The sequence below is a fragment of the Tachysurus vachellii genome, chromosome 10, assembly GCF_030014155.1.
Source record: "Tachysurus vachellii isolate PV-2020 chromosome 10, HZAU_Pvac_v1, whole genome shotgun sequence".
NCBI classification, from domain to species: domain Eukaryota; kingdom Metazoa; phylum Chordata; class Actinopteri; order Siluriformes; family Bagridae; genus Tachysurus; species Tachysurus vachellii.
The window spans coordinates 13,170,419-13,195,188 of NC_083469.1; the positions used below are offsets into that span (position 1 = coordinate 13,170,419).

A 24,770-nucleotide genomic window follows, 5' to 3' on the forward strand; every position below is an offset into this window, starting at 1 on the left:
TAAATAGAAAAATAAATAAATAAATAAATAAAACCATGAAACAAATAACTGTGTGCAAAATGCAATCTTTTTTAAATGTCAGATAAATAATAAATGAAATCATATTTTTAATGACTACAGCAATTTAAGGGGACATTAATTTCCTGCATGTGAAGGATAAATATCTAAAGATCTCTCAGCTACAAGTCGGTATGTAGAGCAATGATGTCTGATGGATCTTTCTTGGGATATCTCATTAGCCTGGATAAGGTAGGAAAAGCCACTTCCCCATCACTAGACTCTCCCTGTCCATTGCAGTGCCAATTCTAAGACGTTCCCTCTAGATGGGGTTGCCCGGTCACGTGATCTCTCATACGTCGTTTCGTCAGAGCGCGGGTTGCCTTGACCACGTCTGAAACTCCTCATTCGTCTGGTTGCTTGTTGCTCCAGTTTCCTTTTTTTTTCTTTTCCTTCGACGGATATTTTCCTGTTCCCTTGTTCAATCGTCGGTACTTCAGTGAGCTGAACTGGCAACCCCTTAAGGCGCATTGAAAGCGGTTCGGAAAAGGTGAGTTTGCTTGTAAATTCATCGGGGATTATTATTATAATATAATAGTCGTATACACCAGCCGTAAAACGATGATATTTTCCAAAATGCGTTGTTTTACTTAGTGATCCGTTGAAGACGTGAAATGTGGGTGAAACACATATTGCGCTTTAGATATGGACTGAATTTTAGGCCTTATATAGTCGTGTGTTGTTATAAATAAACCAGACACCTACAGAATAGCATTTGATGTGTAATAAAAACGTGTATGATTTAATAGCATAAGGTTTACACAAACGCACAGGACACGATGATGGGATGTCATTAAAATTCAGTGATCATCGCATCCCTGTTGCCATGACGGCTGTGAATCAGACCGCCCTCATCCTTCATCTGCTCCGCTTCATCTACACGCTCACAGCACCGTTCTGTGCTCTACACGTTTGTGGCCTTCCGTTAAATCAGCGATTAAATCCATCAAGTCGAGTGTGATGCCGTGTAAAATAGCGTTAATGTGAGAGCGAAGCTGCTCCCAGATAAGAGCTCAGTTCAGTGGAGAGAACTAAAAAAAAATGTCATGATGTATTATAACAGATACATTACACAACACTACAGGTGCCATAAGCCTTTGTTCTAACCTCCATCATTTTCCCCACAGAAAACCTGGACTGTCAAAGTGACATCTCTAAGGATTTCTTCCTATGTGTGAATGATCCATTTTTACAGAAATCTAATCACTACATCTGATGACATCCAGTATGATGGCCTGATATTTCAGAACCTTAATCACAAATAGGTCTGTACGAATAGAATAAGTATAGACTCATCAGGTGCTGCAACGCATTTTTAATCCCCAGCGAAATGGAAAAATCTTTCAATTACGAGATTCGGACTAATAATGTCCAGGGACTATGAAGAGGTGAGTGTGTTCTGCTCGCTGCTTACATTTTAATGCACAAAAGGTTTCTTACACTGTTGCTTTCTTATCAGTTTATCATTAAGTTACGGTCTAGTGTATACAAACGTATCTGTCGGTATCACTCGATTGCATGAACATGGATTAGATTAAACAGAGTTTAGAGGTAAGCAGATACTTAGGTGTATTATAGAACAATGGTTCTCAAACCATTTGCAGTCAGGGAACCGTAAAATTATTTCAGACCACCTCGGTACAATTTTAATTCGTTGTTCAAACGCGTACATACTGTACGTCAAACGTGCATACTTGTGTTTGAGATATTGAGGTTTGATATTAAGTCAATTCTGATAATTGATCAGAAAAATAAGATTGTAATTATAAAAACTAAAGAAATATTATTACTGATTATATCACAGGCCCCTAGTCAAAGCTTCCCCGGACCCCCACGTTGAGAACCAATGCATTAGAGCATTAGGGTTCCATATCCCTGGTCTTGGATTACCCCCTACTGCAAATTGTACTGTTTTTTTCTGAATTAACAGCTCATTCAGCGTTATCAGTTCATTAGTTTATTCAGGTGTGTTTGAGCAGGGAAAACGATAGGTACCCTAGAACCATGGTTGGGACCCTCTGCTCTAGAGGGTACAAAATAATGTGAGTATAATGTGCTTAAAAAAGTAAACATTCTGAGATCAACCTTGGATTTATACTTGTTTCTTCTCTTTTACTTAAAACTAGCATAAATCCAATCCCAATGAGGAAATCTCTATATATAGAAATTGATCTTATGCAAGTTTAAGATGAATCTTAAGTTAATTGTGTCTTGTTTCAGCACAATCTAAATTAAATGTTGAACAATAGGCAACTTAACGTTCTTCCTTTCTATATAGCCTGGCAATTCAGTAGGGATGTTGGCAGCAGTGGAACATGGTCCTGTCCTCTGCAGTGACTCCAACATCCTCTGCCTCTCATGGAAAGGAAGGGTTCCCAAAAGTGAGAAGGAAAAGCCAGTGTGCAGAAGACGCTACTATGAGGAAGGTTGGCTGGCCACTGGAAATGCTAGGGGTGTTGTTGGAGTGACTTTCACTTCCAGTCACTGCAGGAGGGACAGGAGTACTCCGCAGAGAATTAATTTCAATTTAAGAGGCCACAACAGTGAGGTTTGCACTTCATATTTGCCTTTGATAAATCCTCTTCATTGTATTTTGTAAGGTAATGTATTAGCAGTTTAACAGGGATATATTTTAGAACATAAATATGAATGCACAGATATATAAAAAGTCTACACACCCCTGTTAAAATTTCAAATGATGTATAAAATAAGCCAACTGTTATGTCACAACTGTTCCACCTGTAATGTGATATAGCAAACAACCAAATTCAAGGAAATCACAAATAAACATGCTTTGTTGGGGGGGAAAGTAAAAGGGAAAAAAACAATAACCTAGGTGCACAAGTTTGCATGCCCTTTTATAATCGGGCATGTGACTGTGCTCAGAATTAACCAGTGACATTAAAGCTCATGTTCAAAAGCAGTTATCATACACCATCAATGATTCTGATTAATTGCCAGTAAAGATCCACACTTTATGTAGGATTTTCCTGTATGATTGTCTTCTCACTTTTATTTGACTGTTGATTATGGTCCCCAAAAACAGTTTACAAGGTATGTACTCATTGTTGGAAGACTTTGATCAGGAGAGATGTATATCTCATGGATATAAAAAAAAAAAAAATTCAGAGGTATTACATGGACTATGGAACAACGTAGAGAAAGAAGTGGAGAAAATGGGTCAACACAGTGACATTGCCAAAAGGACAGGATGAAAACGTCATACGGAGGATGCACAAAAACCTATAGCAACACTGAATGAGCTGCAGGAATATCTGGAAATACTGGTCACTCCCTGTATGTGCCAACAATCTCTCATAGTCTTCACATGTCTTGGCTATGGGCAGGGTGGCAAGACCAAAGCTCTTTCTGAAAAAAATAAACTGCAAGTCTATAAAAAATATACAATAACATCTAAATTAGCTAAAGCCATGTGGCAAAACATGTTAAAACGTTTTGGACATAATTCTAAAATATATATTTGGTACAATAACCAGACAGCTTATTGCAAAAAAGAGCACCATACCTGGTATGAAACATGTGATTGGCAGAATTATGCTATGGGGATGCATGTCTTCAGCTGAGGCTTTAGTCAAGATTGAAATAATCATGAATAGCTCTATATACCAGTCTGTTTTGATCTGCAGGTCTCTGTTAGACATCTGAAGATAAAGACTTGAATTTCAACTTCAGGTGTGTTGATGACCAAAAGCACAAATACAAGTCAACCAAATAATGGCTTCAGAAGATGATGATAAAGTTTATGAGTCAGAGCTCGGATCTAAACCTGATTAACAAATTGTAAAATGACAATAAGGGGGCTGTTATTTATTTTGGTTTCATTTTTTACATCACAAAACCCTGCTATTTTAACAGGGGTGTATAGACATTCTACATCCACTGTATGTAGTCATAGATCTTATTAAAACTATGATGTGAGAGTTAACTGTGTCTGCGCAGGTTGTCCTTGTCCGCTGGAATGAGCCGTTTCAAAAGCTTGCTACATGTGACATGGAAGGGGGGATATTTGTGTGGATACAGTATGAGGGGCGATGGTCTGTGGAGCTGGTTAATGATCGGGGGGCTCAGGTAATGTGTTATATCACCATCCTGCTCTTTCTCAGTTTTAACATCATGATTACACAACAACAGTTGTGTATATACTATAAAATGCCACTAATAAAGAAATAATTTTATGTTTTGTTATTATGGGTGTTAAGAAGTTTGGCGTGTATTAATGTTTTCTGATGTGTCTGGTAGGTAAGTGACTTTACCTGGTCCCATGATGGAACTCAGGCCCTGATTGCTTACAGAGATGGATTTGTCTTGGTGGGCTCAGTTAGTGGCCAGAGGCACTGGTCATCTGAGATCAACCTTGAGAGCCAAATCACCTGTGGAATATGGACCCCTGATGACCAACAGGTAATGCATTACAGAGAATATATGACATGTAATGAATCCATTTACCACCTGTTGGGTGTATATAAATGATAAGGATACATCACTCTGTGTACACAGGTGTTGTTTGGAACAGCAGATGGGCAAGTAATTGTAATGGACTGTCATGGTCGGATGCTTGCTCATGTTCTATTACATGAGTCAGATGGCATTGTGGGCATGTCCTGGAACTGCCCTGATTTCTTGGTGGAAGACAGCAGTGAGAGTGATACAGATTCTGATGACAACGCCCCAAGTCAAGGTAATACTGTAGTCTTCCATGTTAAAGTGATTATTAATAAAATATATTCCATCAGTGTTTTTGTTGATGTTCGTAACTGATATACCTGGCAGATCTGTTTCTGTCACTAATCAGTCTAAATCTGTCTTTTCTTGGAAGCACGTAATGTGAAGCCCCTTCTCACAGTAAGCTTCATATCTGGAGACATAAGTCTGATGAACAACTACGATGACCTTTCACCTAATATTATCCACTCAGGACTAAAAGGTAAAAGACCATGATAGGTTATATATATATTTTATATATATATATACAGTATATATAGTCGGGGTTCGATTCCCGCCTCCACCTTGTGTGTGTGGAGTTTGCATGTTCTCCCCGTGCCTCGGGGGTTTCCTCCGGGTACTCCGGTTTCCTCCCCCGGTCCAAAGACATGCATGGTAGGTTGATTGGCATCTCTGGAAAAATTGTCCCTAGTGTGTGATTGTGTGAGTGAGTGAGTAGTGTGTGTGTGTGCCCTGCGATGGGTTGGCACTCCGTCCAGGGTGTATCCTGCCTTGATGCCCAATGACGCCTGAGATAGGCACAGGCTCCCCGTGACCCGAGGTAGTTCGGATAAGCGGTAGAAGATGAATGAATGAATAAATATATATATATATAAAAAAATCTGTGTGTTTCTGTAATACAGATGTGGAGGTGCAGTGGTGCTCTCAGGGAGACTTATTAGCTGTAGCTGGAATGGAGAGACATGGGCTGCCATCTGACTCAGCCTGTTCCTCCATGATGAGAAATGCTCTAGTCAAGTTCTACAATGTCCAAGGAGAACATATATATACTTTGGAAACACCTGCACAGGTCAACTTTCATTCACATATCATTGAACATGTCTCCCAAACTCAGATAAAAATCTATAAACATAACATATGGACACAAAAGATATGAACTAATAAATAATATTCACTGTGTCAGCGTCTTTGGTGGATCAGTATTCAAATGCTGTTGGGCTATTCTAATTTCAGCGGCCCATCACAACTATATGCTGGGGCCACAGGGACTCACGGTTGTTTCTGGCTTGTGGGCCAGCACTGTATGTTGTAAGGGTTGAGCACAGAGTGGCCAGCCTCCAGCTGCTGTGCCAGCAGGGCATAGCCAGTGCCCTAAGAGAGGAGAGAGATGTAAGCAAACTGAATATGCCATCTCTCCTCTGTTCCTACGTCACCAGTGCATTCATCCCAACCATCAAGGTAATTAATAATGTATAAAATATCCCAACAAAAAGGAATTATCTAAAGCGACACCAAGTAAGAATAATTAAATTCTGGTCTGCATCTTCTATCGACAGCCTCCTATTCCTGATCCAAACAACATTCGTGACTTTGTTAGCTACCCCACAGCTGGAAATGAGAGATTGCATTGTACAATGAAGCGTGCTGAAGAGAATCCAGAGGCTGGAGGGCCATGCTATACCCTCTATTTAGAGCACTTGGGAGGTCTGGTGCCTATCCTTAAAGGCCGTCGTATCAGCAAACTGCGTCCAGAGTTTGTTATAATGGACCCCAAAATGGACAGTAAGACAGGTAGAGTTTAAATACGTATTCACTGTCTTTTAGTATGCCATGTATGGTGATGGATGCTCTGTAACCATTCCTGATTGAATTTCAGATGAGGTCTGCGTAAATGGTATGTTATCCTACATGACTGACAGCTGCAACTGCTCTGACTCTAGTGACATCGAATTAAGTGATGAATGGGTCGAAAGGAAATCACCTAAACTTTCTAGAGGAAACAGGTCCCCCAAACTTCCAAGGTAAAGGGCTGTGATTACAACCATTAAATAGTCAAATAGTAATCAAGTAGTAAGTGAAGTGAAAGTGACGTGACATACGGCTAAGTATGGTGAAACATACTCAGAATTCATTCTCTGCATTTAACCCATCCAAAGTGCACACACACACAGCAGTGAACACACACACACCCGGAGCAGTGAACACACACACCCGGAGCAGTGGGCAGCCATTTATGCTGCGGCGCCCAGGGAGCAGTTGGGGGGGTTCGATGCCTTGCTCAAGGGCACCTCAGTCGTGGCCGGCCCGAGACTCGAACGCACAACCTTAGGGTTAGGAGTCAAACTCTCTAACCATTAGGCCATGACTGCCTCTCATAATCAAGTAGTAATCAAATAATAATCAATTATTAGAATTCTAAGAGACAAGATAATATTAAGTACAATATAAGTAGAATAGTTTAATGTTTTCTTCTTATTATTTTTATTTTGTTATCTCAAATATGTATATTCTGAACCCTTAGTACCACACAGACAACATTACTGTCATTATTCTGTTTTATTAATTAGAATCAATATGGAATCAAGAAAGTCTCCCAAACTTGCCCAAACATCCCAAGAATTGTCCAGGTCTCCACGATTACCAAAGAAAGCTACTATACGGTCTCCAAGTCTCACTCGAAGGGAGTTTCCAGTGGATGCAATAAGTGAGGTATTAAAATTTAAGTTTTATTTTTTTTAATTGTGTCTGGTCATAACTACACTTTTAAACCCTTGACTATGTTTACTTTCCAGCATAATTATCTGGCTCAAGTCACCTCTAACATTTGGGGTACAAAGTTTAAGATTGTTGGACTTGCTTCTTTTTTGCCAGCAAATTTAGGAGCAGGTAAGAAATCTTTCTCAAAAATGTTTTGAATTGTTCTGCACATAGTACACTTTATCAGTGATAGTGTATCATCTGTGCTTTTATATTTATTATGTCTGCTAGTAATCTACAAAACCAGTTTGTTACACTTACAACCACGTCAGATGACAATCTATCTACCAGAGGTCCGTAAGATTTCCCTAGACTTCATGAGCCTACCGGTCTTCAATCCCAATGTGTTTAGCGAAGATGAAGATGATTTACCAGGTAAATATTTTAAGAATATATTTAACGTATGAATAATTAAATGTCTGTGAGTAGGAAGTATTAATCCAGTGGTACCATTATTTTTTTTTTTAGTCATGGGCCCTTCAGGGGTGTCGGGTGATAATCCTCCCTGCACAGTAAATATTCCCATTGCTCCAATACATAGTCCTGCTCAAGCCATGTCACCCACACAGAGCATAGGTCTTGTACAGTCTCTCTTGGCAAATCAGAATATTCAGCTTGATGTCCTGACCAATCCCACTGCCACAGCAGCTGCTGCTGCTGCAGCCGCAGCAAAGGCAGCAGTTCCTGATCATAGTGCAGACAATGTGACAGCACAGTACACTGTGCCAGCAAGATACTCTAGTCCTGGACAGGTTATCTTTAGTGGTCTTGAAATGGGTAACCTGGGTTTGAATGGAACACTTCCACCACCGCCACATCATTTGCCACCACAACCTCATCAGCCACAACGTCAGCAGCAACAGCAACAAGAAGATCATCATCAAGCATCAAAACATCAGCAGCAGTCACAAACACAACAGCAGCATCTGAAGTTACAACAACACCAGCAAACACAGCAACAGCACCAACAACCAATGCAACATCATCAACAGCATCTGCAGCACCAACAACAAATGCAAACTCAGCATCATCAACAAATTCAACAGCACATACAACAGCAGCACCAACAGCAACTGCAACAGCATCATCAAATACAGCAACAACAACTACAGCAACATCATCAGCAACTGCAACAGCATCAACTGCAACAGCAGCAGCAACATCATCAGCAACTGCAACAGCAGCAACTGCAACAGCAGCAGCTGCAACAGCAGCAGCTGCAACAGCAGCAACTGCAACAGCAGCAATTACAACAGCAAATACATCAGCAACAAGTCCAACACCACCATCAGCAAATGCAACAGCAGCAGCATCAGATGCATATCCAACACGAGCAAATGCAGCAGCAGCAGCAACAAATTCGTCAACAGATTCAAGAAATGAGACAGCAGCAACAACAGCTTCAGCAACAGCATCAACAAATGCAGCAGCAACAACAACAGATGCAAAGACAGCATCAACAAATGCAGCAACAGCTCAAGATGCAAATATCTCTACCACCTCCACCTTCAGGGTACGCCACTATTTCCATGCATCAGCTCCAGATGATGCCTGCAATTTCTCACCCAGACCAACCATCAGAAAGAGCAGAGCAAACACACACTCTGAAAGTCCCTTCTAGACCACAGTCATTTATTGAAAATGACAACTCTCTTGAAATTCAAATGCGTAAAATGAATCCTCCACCGCCATACCCTGGCACAGTGGTATCTGCAGCTGTAGCAGGGCCCCCTGTCCAGCCAGGTCTAATTGGTAACAGTGAGAACAATAACACACTGTCAGCAGACCCATGCCTATCTAAAGATGAGTTCTCTCTTCACCCAGTGAGCATCCAGTACCCAACACCTCTTGGATATGAAAGGATAACAACTTTTGACAGCAGTGGAAATGTAGAGGAGGTGTGTCGCCCACGGAGACGTCTTATACGAAACCAGAATGCCTATGGCTTGCAAGGAATGGGCAGTTCGGCTACATTGAAAATTACCTCCTCTGAAAATAAGAAGGTCCAGCTTCCTTATAGCTCAGCCACTCTCAGTCGCCTTTCAGTGCCTCGATATTCCATACCAAGTGGAGATCCTCCACCATACCCAGACCCTGCTAATCAGATTAATGTAAATAGGAGTCCAACACAAAGGATCGACAGTAGTCTGATCCATGCTACTCTGCGACGGGATCGCAGAGAAAATTCTCTGAAGGTTCCTCAAATGGTGGATACATCGAGAACTCTACCAAGCAAATCTAAAGTTAATAGTGCCCTTGCACTTTCTTACCAGCCCAGGATCCCCACAGCTTTGTACACTTGCACTCAGTGCAGCAGTAACAGCAGCAGCACAAGTGTAAGTGTCAGTGGTGGTGGAAGTAACAGCAGTGGCATTGCAGGGGGGACTGTAGTGCGGCAAGATTTTCCCCCTGGCAAAGGGGCACAACACAGTACCATAATTGTGCACTCTAAAAGTGCTTCAACTCTGGCTTCACAGTCTTCTTATAACCTACTGAGCCCAGTTGATAATAGTCGAGACAGGACAGTGTACATCAACTCTGCCTTTACTGAAGACGAGACTCTAAACCAGCAGTGCCACTTGGAAAAATCAATGCGCCATTTAGCTCTCGGAGATGTTGGTTTAACAGTGAAGCGGCCACCACCTTACCAGTGGGAATCTCCTCCTTCAGATCAAATATGGATGTCCCAGGATCAAAATATGCTGACTAGCCCACCAGGACCTCACAAACCACCCCATCTTTTACTCAGCCAAGCACAGCACTTAGACATAACTCGACTGCCGTTTGTCCTCTCAACAAAACCTCCCTCTAGTCACAGTTCTATGACCCTGCCGTCAACTTATCAGCTTTCCCTTTCACCTTTTCCCCCTGGTGTGGGCCACAGTGGTCCTCAGTTTCAGTCACTGCAAAGTACTCCACAGCCATGCATCCCCAGTGACATGGTAACATCAATTCCATTTAGCCAACAAGATCCAGCTCTTGTTTTGCCCCCTGGATATGCAAATAATATGGCCAGTCTGCCCTGTTGCCCACTCCCCCCCATGTATCCTGGAGCCAGTTCATGCACCAACCTTCAGCTTCATCAAATGACCTTACATCCATGGAGCACATACAGTGCTTGCCCTCCTATGCAGGACCACTCAGCAACTCTACCAAGTAAAATGCATCAGAGTCTGGAGAAGCCCATTCTCTCACCTCCACCACCTCCACCTCCTCCTCCACCACCACCACCCCCTCCTCCTCCTCTCCCTCCTCCTCCTCCTCCAGCTGAACTTATGGCTCACCAAAGCACCTCAGAGGTTTTAGCTGACTCCGGTGACAGTTTTCAGGAACAGTCCTCACTTAATGAGAGTCCGGTACAACAGGGGTCAGACAGGTTCAGCAAAAAAAGTCGCAAAAGACTCGACAGCAGGGCAGAGGAGGCTGGCATGTCTACTGTTTCTGAGAGTAAATCCAAAAAGGAAGGCCGCACTCTGGCCGATTTCAATTCTCTCATTGCTAGCCCAAGGCTTGGTGGCAGAGAGAAAAAGAAGCCTAAAGGACAAAAGGAGCAACTGAACAAGGCCAAAAAGCTGAGCAGGACCACAAATGAGTTCCAAGACAGCTCTGAAAGTGAACCTGAACTGTTCATTAGTGGTGATGAATTAATGAATCAAAGCCAGAGCAGCAAGAAAGGTTGGAAGAGCAAACGCAGCCTGCGCACAGCAAATGAACTGGAGGAGATTAAGTGCCGCAAGGCAAATGAGAGAGAAGATCGGAGCCTTGGCAGTCAGGGCTTTGTTTATGTCATGGCGAACAAACAGCCATTGTGGAATGAAGCCACCCAAGTCTACCAGCTTGACTTTGGTGGAAGAGTTACACAGGAATCAGCCAAAAATTTTCAGATTGAGCTGGATGGGCGACAAGTAAGGCTTTGTTTTTCCTTATTTCCTTTGTCTTTATTGTTTTATACTACAGTCTCAGTCTGTTTTATTTAGCAGTTTTCAGAAATTAAATAGGCAACCTAAAATCAAAACTGATTATTTGTTAAATTATCTTCTCAGTTAAAAGATGCTATCACAAGATCCATGTCACAATGAACAATATATATATGTATATATATATATATATATATATATATATATATATATATATATATATATATATATATATATATATATATATATTTTTTTTTTCTCCATATTTATTTTGTTCATATATGGTTACTGATGTAAACATGGCTCTATAAGTAAAAGACATGTGGGATTTCATTCTAAACTAATTGATTCTTTTTATGTGCTCATTTTGCACAATGGCAAGTACAGATAACACAGTATGACTATGACCTCAGGGGGCACGGTGGCTTAGTGGTTAGCACGTTCGCCTCACACCTAGGTTGATTGGCATCTGTGGAAAATTGTCCCTAGTGTGTGATTGCGTGAGTAAATGAGAGTGTGTGTGTGTGTGTGCCCTGCGATGGGTTGGCACTCCGTCCAGGGTGTATCCTGCCTTGATGCCCGATGACGCCTGATAGGTCATCCCCGTGACCCGAGGTAGTTCGGATAAGCGGTAGAAGATGAATGAACGAATGACTATGACCTCATTTGCGTAGACTTTAAAGCTACCCGTTATCACACAGTTCAGCTCTGGCTGTTCTTGTTTAACCCGAGGGACCAAGATGTCCCAGCAGTTCTCCAGTTAGACATATAATTATGGTTACTTACATAAATTTTTTTTGTACTTCTTTACATAACCTACCCTGATTGCTTTCTTCCCATCTCTGTTATGCTCTATGCTTGTTGCTCTTTGTTTATTATGCCACACTCCAATATATCAAGAACCAACAGATTACAGGACAATATTTTCCCATAATTTAATCTACTTTCACAATTCTAGGCAAGATGAGAATGGGAAAGAAGACAAATGTGAAGACATTATTTGTATTCAGCAAGGAAAATCTGTTAAATTTGTCACATTTTTAAACTTTTCACAGAGCCATTAAATCTTGATGGACAATATTTCAGCCATATATTGTTAACCATTCAAAATGAAGTGGGCATGGGGTTTTGTTCAAAGCATTATTAAATGTTAACCATATTAAACATTTTCAGTTTTGCTGTGAATAACTTTGATATCTTGTTACAGGTAATGCAGTTTGGCAGAATCGATGGAAACGCATACATCCTGGATTTTCAGTATCCATTCTCAGCTGTGCAAGCATTTGCTGTCGCATTGGCCAATGTCACTCAGAGGCTTAAATAAAAGACATTAATAGACATCTTGGGCAAGACAACACAATTTACTGATTATGTATTGTGAATAACAATGGACAACGCATTATATTGCGTTGAAAAATATGGTACTGCTTGTGTTGGGCCAGGGTGTAAAGGTAACAGTCAGAGGAACGTTGACAGAAACATGGAATACTTGAAAGTGGAAAAAGGTACAGAGTGGTTGAAATAATTGTTCTTTTGTTAACTTTAGGGGAAGAAGAAAAAAAAGAAGTGGTAGAAAGAATACAGGACCAGTGCTTGATTAAAGCTAGTAAATATCAGTTTCAAGTTTTGATTTTTCTTTTAGTGTGTGTATATGTTTCATAACATTAATATATGAAAGGCTAAACAATGATTTGCATGCAAACCTATGCCAATTTAGTTACCCTGTGACTATGGGATTCCCTTACTGAGAATTTTTGCTGCAGGTTGTTTTTCAAGCGTGAGTGGTAATACGAATTTTACATATGATGTACTAATGGGGATATTGCCCTGACTTAAAACAACTTTATTTTGACTTTATTAGTAGAAGTTATTTTGACTGTTCTGTCAATTGTATCTCATTTATGTGTGATTATAACATGAATCAGGCATTATTACTATTAACCTCAACATTTCATTGCAGGTTTAATTGATTTCTTGCCTTTTTTTAATTACTCTCATTTCATCATCATCCTTTGTAACTGTGGCAGCAGTTTTTTTTTATCACTATAAAACATAAATAGATGTTGATAATGAATCAAGCGGTGTTAAATAATATTTGAATTACTGTAATATGTAGATTTATAAAATGATACCACCCGTTTCATTACATCTCACCACATGTCCACATGCTTTTCACTGAAATATGAATTTTGGACAATATGTTCAAAATTTGGTCTGTTACATTTATCAGAAATCTCTGACAGTCTAAATGTATATGATTAATTTGGCATTGTAATGTACAAATGAAACCTAGACCTGAAAGTAGACCTGGCATAGATTTACTACCACCTGCAGGATAATAGAATTGAATATATGACGGCAAAATTTCCGGATGGGACACACATTTTCTCATTTAAGTAATACAAAAAAAATTGGTGTTTTTTAGGTTTGTAGAAGAAATGTCTTGATTCAATAATAAGTGTGATTGACTTTTCATGACCTTAGCATTTCTTTTATTAGACTTGGTCTGGCATTTTATCTTCACCTTTATAGAAGCTAAGATCAAGATTTGTTTTATGTAGCAGCGCTGGAGTATCACACCGTCAGTCAGGACAAAATCCAGTTGGCCCTACATACATTGACTCAAATCAGTGAAAAAAATCTGTTGATTGTATTTTATATATACATACATAGTATATATAAACAATACTCTGCTTTCTTATATAATTTGAGCTGTTGTGTTGATTTTTCTATTTTGGATGCAAGTTTGCTGAGAGTATCTGTGTTGACAGACGATGGTTGATATGATCATTCTCCTGTTTTGGTGTATATGCTTTGATGATTTGCAAACTGAGCAATTTCTAATCTGTTATACTAGAGTATTCAGGCCCAGTTTGAATTGTGTGGAATGTGAGGCTTTAATTGTGCTATGCTTTATTATTGTAATGTACAATAAACCTTGATGAGCTTGTAATATTAACTCTGCTTTCTCATGCATTAGAATGTGTGTGGAAGGGTAAGAGAAGGCATATTAGTTAACAGAAAAAGTTGATTTGAAGAACTGTTTGGTGATTTAAGTCACAAATGCCTGTTTGCTATTGGTATTATTTCTGTTTGTTTTATGGGATGTTCAACCATACTATATACCTTGGCTTAAGATCAATAAGGTGTACAGTTTGGAGTACACACTCTTAGAATGGCAATCAATTGGAAGAGCTTGAATTGATGAAAAGCATATTCTTGAAAATGTCATTCAAAATGGGTATACAGTGGACACGTACGCTCCATATTAGGCTTAATAAATGTTGTTCAGATTACACCAAAATGTAATTAAACAACTAAAATTAGTGCGGTGGAATATAATCAGATCCAATAGATCCTTATTGTCATCACAGCCAATTTACAGTGTACAGTATGCAATAAAGTTTCTCTTGGACCCAAGGTGCAAAATACATATACTGTATGAGAGAGCCAGGGCAGTGATTGGTATGGGAAACAGTCCAGGGACCATATTCATGAAAATTCTTAGTGCAAAGTGTTTCTCCTACTGACGAAATTTAAGAAAAGAAAATTCTTAGAAATGTGGGCAAATCCCCTTAGAATTAAAGAGAAGATCTTAGTAAAGATAAAAGTTATTCATAAAGCATCTTAACCCTTAAAATGGATCAAAAGTGTTAGGAGTAGTGAGGAGGACTTTTAAGAGGCTTAAGAGTTTCTTTAGCAGAGGAGAAAATGAAGGAGAAGAAATGTATAATATATGGGGCAATATCTGCCTCTATGGCATTTAGAGATACGTTAACATCTCAGAAACTTACCCAAAATATCATAGGAGCAGAAATTATAGCATTTGTCTCTATGACATTTCTGTGCCGTGTTGGAGATTTTTGGCCTAACCCTAACCCCCCAATTGACTCGACGTGTCCACCAATTGACCCATCATAGGCCCCTGAACACATTTCACTTAACCATATGGTAGATGCTCTTTTAACTACTCAAGCAAGCCACTAGATGGCACTGTGTTCACTTATCTGATGAATAATATGCAGCGTAATAATGAATATACCAATACAATGAGATATTTTCTCAATTCATGAGAAAACAAACAGAGAAGTTGTTCATATGGAAAAACTATTTAAATCATTGAATAGAACATTACTGTCCTGAGTTTTGGCGTTTTGTTAAAATCTTGAACGTGGTTTATTTTGATTACAATAAATACAGGTGAATGTCCCCCCTATGGAAATGAAATAATCGCCCACCCCTATTATGTATCTCTACATGATATAGCCTCAAACATCTTAACATAGAGACATAGTGAAGGCTTATAAGTAAACATATTTTAAAGCGCTACTATACAACCAATCAGAGTCTTCCAAAGAATGTGTCATACCTATGAACACGGTAAGCCCCGCCTACTTTCTAAAAAAAAAAAGGTTTTTGTATTTCCCTTGCAATAAAAAACTGCATATGAATTGTTGTGTTAATTATTAACAATAATCTTGTAGACAATAGAAGAGCCCGAATCTCTGATATTCCACTAGAGAGCAAAATAGAGCAATAAATCAATGAGTCATGTACACATCAGGAACGTGTACACGTTCCTACAATTATCTAATCAACCAATCATGTGGCAGCAATGGGTTTGGAAAGAATGGTACAAAAAAAAAAGAAAAAACTTTGGGTTTTACAGTTCTGTTGCTGGAAATGGTCAGATTGGTGCAAGCTGCTGGAAAGAACATAATCACAGCCATCTTCAACTGTCCACTTTCACTGAGTCTGTGCACATGATGAACTCTGATTCATGTTCCTGGTTGACAAGAGTGGAACCTGATGTGGTCTTCCTGTTGTAACACATCCGACTATGAGAACCTCTGAGATGCTTTTCTGCTCACTCCGGTTGTAAAGAGTGATTATTTGAGTTATTAGAAATCTAAAAACGATATAATTCACACCATTATATATAATATAATATTCACACCATTTTTACGAACCAAAAAAAAAGAAGAAAGTCCTGATAATCATTCATTCAGTCAATACATCTGATCCAATTACTCGGGTCATTAAGATCCCAGCCCAGGGGCAGAGCAGGACATCTACTATAACGTGTACAACCTGTGATGTAGCAGATAAAGTTGCGTTGGTTCATGTGGCAGAAAGGGGCGGGTTAGTCGGAGCACAGCTTGGGGATTTTTACAGCTTTTACACAGTTTCCCTCAGAAGGAGGTGAGTTGAGTTCAGACTGATTACAGTGTTAATGCTGACTACGGAGAGACATACACCAGTACAGGTAAGTACTGTAAATAACAAACTTATAAAGTAACCTGCAGTTGTTTAATGAAATTTAATTTAAATTTTTTGATTAATCAGTGTCTTAACATATCTATCTATCTATCTATCTATCATCTATCTATATATCTATATCTATATATCTATATATCTAACTATCTATCTAAATATCTATATATCTATATATCTATATATATATATATATAATTCTTTTTAATTAAATTTATATCTATCTATCTATCTATCTATCTATCTATCTATATATATATATAATGTGTGTGTATATAATTTTATATATCAGTAAGATTGATTTATTTATTATAAATCTATATAAATTTATTATATATATAATATATATATATCATATCTTAATGACGCTTTTCCACCTTTTCTTTTGTTTTGCATTCTCAGACATGTCTCTCTCGAAGATGAGTCGACAACAGCTATTTACTTTAATTGCAATGGCATCCATAAACTTCAGCTCAATGATATGCTATTCAATATTAGGACCATTTTTCCCACCTGAAGTAAGAACTCTAACTCTAACTTTTAACTCCTATTAACTGATGTGAAATGATTTTAATATGAATTGCATTTCTTGTAGGCAGAGAGAAAAGGAGTAAGCCAAGCAATAATTGGGTTAATATTTGGATGCTATGCCTTCTTCACTTTGGTTGGATCACTGATTTTGGGGAAATATGTAAGTTGTTCCTCATTTTCAATTTTACACTTTGTGTAGAAGTGCAATGGAAGTTTTGTATAATTAGACAAATGCACTTTTACTATATACACTTAACGTACACTCTTAAATGAAATAGGGGCTAAATAGTACCTTTGTCTCTGTCTACATCTTTTAAATAAATGTTAAAACGTATGGATTGTTACTTTATGTATGTGAAATCATTGTAAAGGTATTAATATTATCAGGAGTAAGATTTATATTATAAGATTTCTAATGTTCAACCATCCCAGCAACTAGTAAAGGAACTGTGCAGGTGAATGTGTAGATGTAGTAATATGTGCATTTTTTTTTTATATAGTAAAGTGAATGGTGAGGGATTTTTTTTTTTGGTAACTACATACTTGTAAAGTGCACCTATAAAATAGGTTTTAAACAGCAGCCAGCTATGTATAGCTACATTATGGGTGTGCATAGCAAACTGACAAACTGTCTCAAACTGTGTATGAGATATACTACATGTGAAAGGTTTTGAAAAGCTACAGTTTAATGTAGTTTATACATTTTCTTGAATTAAGACATTATGATTTAAAATGCAGATTATTTACAGCCATGCTTTTTTGTTTGCATTGTAGATTGTGCAAATCGGGGCTAAATGTATGATAATTGCAGGCCTGTTAATTTCAGGCTTAACTACTATAGTCTTTGGGTGAGTATTGAATTTATCTCATTAGTCTGTTTGTCATTCTTGACATCTTTTAAACATGTAAACAAATGTAAACTACTTGTACTATACGGTTAAACGTATGTGGACACCTGACCATCGCATCCATATGTGGTTCTTCCCAAAACTGTTGCCTTAAAGTTGGAAGTGCAGTTTTATAGATGTCCTTTAAATGCTGTAGAATTCAAATTTCTCTTCACTGTAACTGAGAGGCACAAACCTGTTCTGGCATGACAATGCCCCTGTGCACAAAGCAAGGTCCACGAAGACATGGTTTTCAAAGGCTGGAGTGGAAGAACTCTAGTGTCCTGCAAAGAGCCTTGACCTCAACACCACTGAACACCTTTAGCCTTCACACCTAACATCAGTTCCTGACCTCACTAATGCTCTGGTGGCTGAATGCCACACTACATAATCTATTAAGCATTCTCAGAAGAATGGAGGCTATTATAAAAGCATTGTGTTAAATCTGAAATGGGGTGTTCAAAAATCACATTTTGCTTTGGATGATGTTCACAATTTTTAAGACCTATAATGAAATACATAATGTACTTACTAAGGCTGATAATTAGAAAATGTTGCTTTTGTATTTCTTTCTAACAACTGCTCAGATTTCTAGACAGAGCTCCTGATGGAACCATCTTCATAGTGCTCTGTTTTGTAATAAGGTCTGTTAATGCAGTGGGCTTCGCTGGTGCTGTAACATCCTCTTTTGCTGTATCGGCAAAAGTGTTTCCTGACAATATAGCAACAATACTGGTGAGATTTAGACAATGTGTTTTTCCAAAACAACTGTGGTATTTAGAAGATAACTGTGCCCTGTATTTTGTAGACAATAGTGCTATTTAGGCTGAAGTTACACAAATGTATTAGAGAACAAGTGAAACATCCCATAGGAGATATGCATAAGATTCTCATGAGCTCAAACCATAAACAGTTAAAAAAAAACAACAACTGTGTTTTAGTTAATAACAATTTCTTATCTTTTTATTTTTTATAGGGCTTTATTGAGATTTTTACAGGATTGGGACTCATACTGGGACCACCTTTGGGTGGATGGATATATCATGCATTTGGATATGAAATTCCATTCATTGCTTTGGGAAGTGTCCTGTTTTTGACTGTTCCCTTAATCATGTGGATTTTACCAAACTTTGGTTGGTATACTTTATATGAATGTATGATTCTACCTTGTTCAGAGTTTTAGTGTGTCAGTTTGGACATTGAGCACTGCCTGTTTAGTCAATTAAATCTGAGAATAAATCAGTGCAAACATTAAGGCTATCTCACGCCCTGCTAATTTAGAATGATTATAACGTATACTGAGTCATATATAATAGGCAGAAATCCATTTACTGGCCACTTTAATAAGAACATCTGTATACTCTATCATTTCATCCAGTCATGTGGCAACAGCAAATAAGTGAAATCTGCATGATTTTATGCATTGCACTGCTACAATATGATTGGCTGATTGGATTATTAAATGACTGTAAAAATGCACAAATGTTCCTAATAAAGTGGCAAGTGAGTAACTTTTTTATATTTCTCACACAGATGGGGTTGCCTCACAGGGCTCCTTCTTCAAACTGTGCTCACGAGTGAAGATGATGCTCATTTGCTTTGTGGTGTTCACACTGAGCTCAGGAATCGGCTTTTTGGACGCAACTCTGTCAATATTTGCCATGGAAGCGGTAATTTCAGACAAAAAACTTCTTCAGTCAATATGAAATCACTTGCGGCCTCAGTCTGTAGAAAAAACACCTACTGTGAATGTCAAATTATAATTTTCATGCAGTTTGGTCTAAGTGCTGAATCTGTGGGGCTGCTCATGGTTGGCGTCTCATTACCCTACGGTGCTGCATCCCCTATCCTTGGGATACTGAGTGATAAGTACCCAGTAAGCCAGTTTTCTTTTTAAAGTGGAACAGGTTAATTTACTGGATAATGTTTTGTGCTAGACAGAATGATGTAAAGTTAAATCACTACAGTGCTGAGTTCCTGAATAAATCCCTTCAGCTCTATCTTATAGGTTTTATTATACTTTGATGTGTGTTTGTGTGTTGATGCAGTTCATCAGAAGGTGGATGATGGCAATAGGAGGAATAGCAACAGCAATTGGCTTTTGCTTACTTGGTCCCATTCCTGTCTTTCACATTGAGAAGTAGGCGTCTCAAACATAAAGTGGTTAGTAGGTTAACTTCATGTCTAATGAACACTAAATTACTGACTGACTAGGATTTTTATTTTATAGTGATCTTTGGCTTACTGTTGTCATGCTGGTGGTCATCGGGTTTTCTCTGTGTATGACCTGCATCCCTACCTTCACTGAGATGCTCATCTGTGCACAGTAAGATAGCAGATTATGTTATGAACATTAATTTTATTTATTTGTTTATTAACTCATTTGGTTGGTGCAACAAGTTTACTCAGTCAGAATCTTTTTAATGCTTTTTTTTGGTTGTAAAAAGCTTCATTTTTTTGACAACGATTTACTCCTCAGTATTAATTTTATCTTGACTGACACATTTAATGAAAAATGTAGAGTTAAAGCCTTCTGATCAGTTCATGATGTTTGATAGTGACACACACTCTTAGAACAAATTGTTCCTCAATTGCTTTTTGGAAATGATTCTTTACTAAATATAAATTTAGCTCAATTTAAGACTTTAATCTAAAGAAACTTTCTGATAAGATTATGCATAGAGTTCTCCAGAGGAACAAGCAAAGAAAAAGGGTTCCAGCCATGTTTACAAATCCTGAAGTTTGGGGAACTTTATTTACATACGATTCAGGGGATTTTTGCATCACAATGTCAGTGACGTGTCTGTTCTGTGCCGACATACAACACACACAATTTCCTCTAATGTTTGCTTGTTATTTATTTAACCATTTATTTCAGCAATCCATCATTGAATGAATGATCTTTTTTTTTATTTAGTGAAAACGGATTTGAAGATAGCTTAAGCACGCTGGGTTTAGTGTCAGGACTGTTTTCAGCTGTGTGGTCAGCAGGGTACGTATAACCAGACGTAACTTTTTAACATTTAAGATTACTCACCTTTTTTTTTTTTTTTTTTTAAATTGTTCTGCTCTTCATTTTGTGGAAGGATGTTCTTCGGCCCTACTATTGGTGGATTTATGACCCAGAAACTGAATTTTGAATGGGGTGCAGGTTTTCAAGGAGGGATCACCTTTATTGCTGTAAGTATAAAGAATGGCTTCAGCATTTGTGTCAAATGTTTAAAATATTAGCTATGATTAATATTTCTTATTGGTTTTTATTCCCTCTAGGCATTTTTACTACTGTTATTTTTAATCAAAGAAGAAATGTGCAAGTCAAGGTAATTTGTTTTCTTTTTGGATTATCCTGACATCTATATTATCCCAAATGGTTCAGTCCATGTGGCTCTGATACTGTTTCAATGTTTCAGATTTTGGAAAATCAGTATGGCTGAATGCATTTTCTACTCTGGAGAAAAATCCCCACTTCTCTGCTCATCTTCAGAAACATCTGTTTGATATGTACACAAACCTCAGACCTTCATCTGAAGGTATTTGTGCATTGGCACATCACTATGTGGAAAAATAATGTCCAAGTCAAAGAAACTGAATTCTTACTAATAATACTTGTTAAGAAAACACAGAAAATGTCTGCTTTAGAAAGTAACTTGGGAACAGTCCCCAGATCTGTGATGGACAATCAGGTGCTATTAATTTGTAAAAACAAGTTTATTCTATTTGAAACTTATTGGGACTCCAAAACATACACTCACTGTCCACTTTATCATCAGTGTCTGTGCATGCGGTCATCTAATAAGCTAAACGTGGCAGCAGCACAATGCATAACGTCATGCAGAAACGGGTCAAGAGCTTCGGTTAATTTTCACATCATGCATTAGAATGTTGAAAAACGTGATCTCATCGACGGCGACATGGTTGTAGTTACTAGATGGATGGATTTTGACTATTTAGAATCTGCTGATCTCTAGAGCTACACAGAATAAAGTAAAAAACATCATGTGTTGTAGGTTTGCAGGCCTTGTTGAACTGAGAGGTCAGAGGACAGGAGTAGAAACTGATTGTGTTTTTCCCTTCTGTCCCTCTCTCGTCAATACTGACAGTCACTTGATTTTTTTTTATTTTTTTTTGGGTTCTTCAAACCATTTTATTTAAACTCTAGCTCAAAGGAGCTCAGTAGTTCCTGAAATACTCCAACCAGCCCCTGTGGCACTTTTCCCCTCCCTTATTTTTTTAAATGTGAACATTTACTGAAACCCTTGACCTATCTACAAGATTTTTTTTGCATTGTGTTGCTGCCACATTGTGTTGACTGATTTGATAACTGCATGAATGGGAGGGTGTCCCAAATAAAATGCACAGTGAGTGTATAGCTCTAGCTTATCTCTTTGTAGTGGACTGAATAAATAGCACATCCGTATTTAAAACCACAAATTGAACATTGTTTTTTTTTTAAACATTGTATGATTTAATGATTATTTTTCTATCTACATTGAGAGACTCGATTGTAAATAATATTGTATTCACGTGTTTAAATACTTCTACTAACTCACCTTTGGTTAAATTACATAATATTCTTTACACCTTATTTATCATTTGCTTATATGAAATATCTAACTATCAGCGTTATTTAGACAACTTAAACTATAGTTGAAAGTGTCCTGTTTTTTAGCATTTGCAATGAAATCAGAACTATGAAGTAAGAGTCAGGTGGTGTGTCCTTTTCTTCAGTAACAGCCTCGTTCTTTTGGCAAAGGTTCCTTCCTGTGATGGAGGTGTGGAGATTTAATTACTTTACACCATAAGAATATTAGTGAGGTCAGACACATGTTGGGTTTTTGGTGTCCAATAAGAGAAAGAGGTTTTTGTTAGAATTAAGCAAATGATGATGGAGCGTGATGGAATTTTATTTTTTTTTTTCAGCCTTGAGGGCATTAGCAAAGTCGGGTGATTATAGTCCTGGCTCACAAACAAACAAACAAAAAGATTTGTTCTGGTCTGTTTTCAACATTTTAGAAGAACTCATTGATTACATTAAACTGAATGATAGGTTGTTTTTCATATGCTAGGGAAAAAAAGGACAAGATTATTTCAAATATTGTATACTCTAGTATTTAGTTTTGAGATTAAAATGCCTTCTTTCAGACAGTCAGTCCTCGTTTGCCACAATTTTGCATTATGCCCCAAGGCACATTTCTTATGCCTTCTACCAGGTTTGTCACGTGTGTCCACTGCACCAGAGCTTACTGCTGGTGACTGAGCTTAGACTTCTGAGATCATTTAAGGCTTGTGTGTGACTGCTTGGCCAAGGAAAATCATATTTCTTATTACCTGATGAATAAAACAGAGGTAGTGTTTGTTACAGGTATTTGTTTGCAGTTTTATCACTCTGTGGATGTGGTGTTACGATGCTTAACTTTCAAGCTTCATATTTCACATATCAGGCTATTACAACCCCTGGCAAAAAGTATGGAATCACCCCTCTCAGAAGATGTTCATTCAAATGTTTAATTGTGTAGAAAAAACACAAGCACATATATGCCACAAAACAATTTTCACTCAACAATCCAAACTTCTGGCTGTATAAAACACTAAAAAAACAAAGAAAGATAACTATAGTCAATTACAACTGTTTTTACAGATCAAACAGAGGAAAAAAATATGGAATCACACAAATCTGAGGAAAATTATATGGAATCACCAAATAAAAACACTAGTAGTACTTTGTTGCACCACCTCTGGCTTTTATAACAGCTTGAATTCTCTGAGGCATGGATTTAACTAATGGCAAACAGCTTTGCAGGTTGGAGCCTTGTCGTGGACCATTTTCTTTAATTTCCACCACAGATTTTTCAATTGCATTGAGGTCCGGACTATTTGCAGGCCATGCCATTGACATTATATGTCTCTCCTGTAGGAATGTTTTCACAGATTTTGCCCTATGGCACGATGCATTATCATCCTGAAAAATGATGCTACCATCACCAAACATCCTTTCAATTGATGGAATAAGAAAAGTGTCCAAAATCTCAACATAAACTTGTGCATTTATAGATGTAATGACCGTCATGTCTCCCATACCTTTACCTGACATACAACCCCATATTATTAATGATTGTGGAAATTTGCATGTTTTCTTCAGGCAGTTGTCTTTATAAATTTCATTGGAACGGCACCAAACAAAAGTTCCATCATCATCACCCTGCCCAATGCAGATTCGTGATTCATCACTGAATATAACTCTCATCCAGTCATCCACAGTCCAAGATTGTCTTTCTTTAGCCCACTGAAACCTTGTTTTTCTCTGTTTAGATGTTAATGATGGTTTTCGTTTGGCTTTTCTGTATGTAAATCCCATTTCTTTTAGGCGATTTCTTACAGTCCGGTCACAGACATTGACTCCACTTTCTGCCCATTTGTTTTGTTGTGCATTTTCTGTTTTCAAGGCATATTGCTTTAAGTTTTCTGTCTTGGTGCTGTGATGTCTTTCTTGGTCTACCATTACGCTTCCCTTTTACAACCTTTCCATTTGTTTTGTACTTGGTCCAGATTTTAGACACAGCTGACTGGGAACAACCAACATCTTTTGCAACATTCCGTGAAGATTTACCTTCTTCGAGAAGAGCCATGTGTTATGTCAATCATCTTGGTTCAACACATCACTAATGTATGCAAGCACTCTTTTTTAACTGCAGACTAATTAGCAGTTGTAATCAGATACAGGTTTGTTTTAGAAATGCAAAGCGCATGGTGATTCCATATAATTTTCCTCAGATTTGTGATTCCATATTTTTTTCCTCTGTTTGATCTGTAAAAACAGTTGTAATTGACTATAGTTATCTTACTTTGTTTTTTTAAGTGTTTTATACAGCCAGAAGTTTGGATT

General features: G+C 38.1%; 2 protein-coding genes across 4 annotated transcripts; both read left to right on the forward strand.

Moving 5' to 3' along the window:
* The first annotated feature begins 504 nt into the window (after positions 1-504).
* tulp4b (TUB like protein 4b) lies at positions 505-14,148 on the forward strand. Its single transcript, XM_060879581.1, has 16 exons — positions 505-547; positions 1,185-1,445; positions 2,336-2,605; positions 4,018-4,146; positions 4,318-4,479; positions 4,576-4,756; positions 4,895-5,002; positions 5,424-5,590; positions 5,755-5,979; positions 6,078-6,312; positions 6,398-6,542; positions 7,089-7,230; positions 7,314-7,407; positions 7,510-7,653; positions 7,747-11,183; positions 12,403-14,148. The coding sequence occupies exons 2-16, from the start codon at positions 1,425-1,427 to the stop codon at positions 12,517-12,519; spliced, it is 5,577 nt and encodes a 1,858-aa protein (XP_060735564.1). The 5' UTR covers positions 505-547; positions 1,185-1,424; the 3' UTR covers positions 12,520-14,148.
* A 2,093-nt stretch (positions 14,149-16,241) lies between these two features.
* slc18b1 (solute carrier family 18 member B1) lies at positions 16,242-22,305 on the forward strand. Of its 3 annotated transcripts, none has more exons than XM_060879397.1 (14): positions 16,242-16,461; positions 16,872-16,987; positions 17,065-17,160; positions 17,775-17,848; positions 18,532-18,622; positions 18,864-19,020; positions 19,421-19,557; positions 19,662-19,763; positions 19,936-20,027; positions 20,118-20,213; positions 20,805-20,879; positions 20,974-21,067; positions 21,158-21,207; positions 21,298-22,305. In XM_060879397.1, the coding sequence occupies exons 2-14, from the start codon at positions 16,874-16,876 to the stop codon at positions 21,383-21,385; spliced, it is 1,266 nt and encodes a 421-aa protein (XP_060735380.1). In that variant the 5' UTR covers positions 16,242-16,461; positions 16,872-16,873; the 3' UTR covers positions 21,386-22,305. The 3 variants fall into 3 exon arrangements, with proteins under 3 accessions (XP_060735380.1, XP_060735381.1, XP_060735379.1); XM_060879396.1 differs by having other exon boundaries at positions 16,243-16,461; positions 18,475-18,622; positions 21,298-22,303; XM_060879398.1 differs by lacking the exon at positions 19,662-19,763 and having other exon boundaries at positions 18,475-18,622.
* Positions 22,306-24,770: the final 2,465 nt, after the last annotated feature.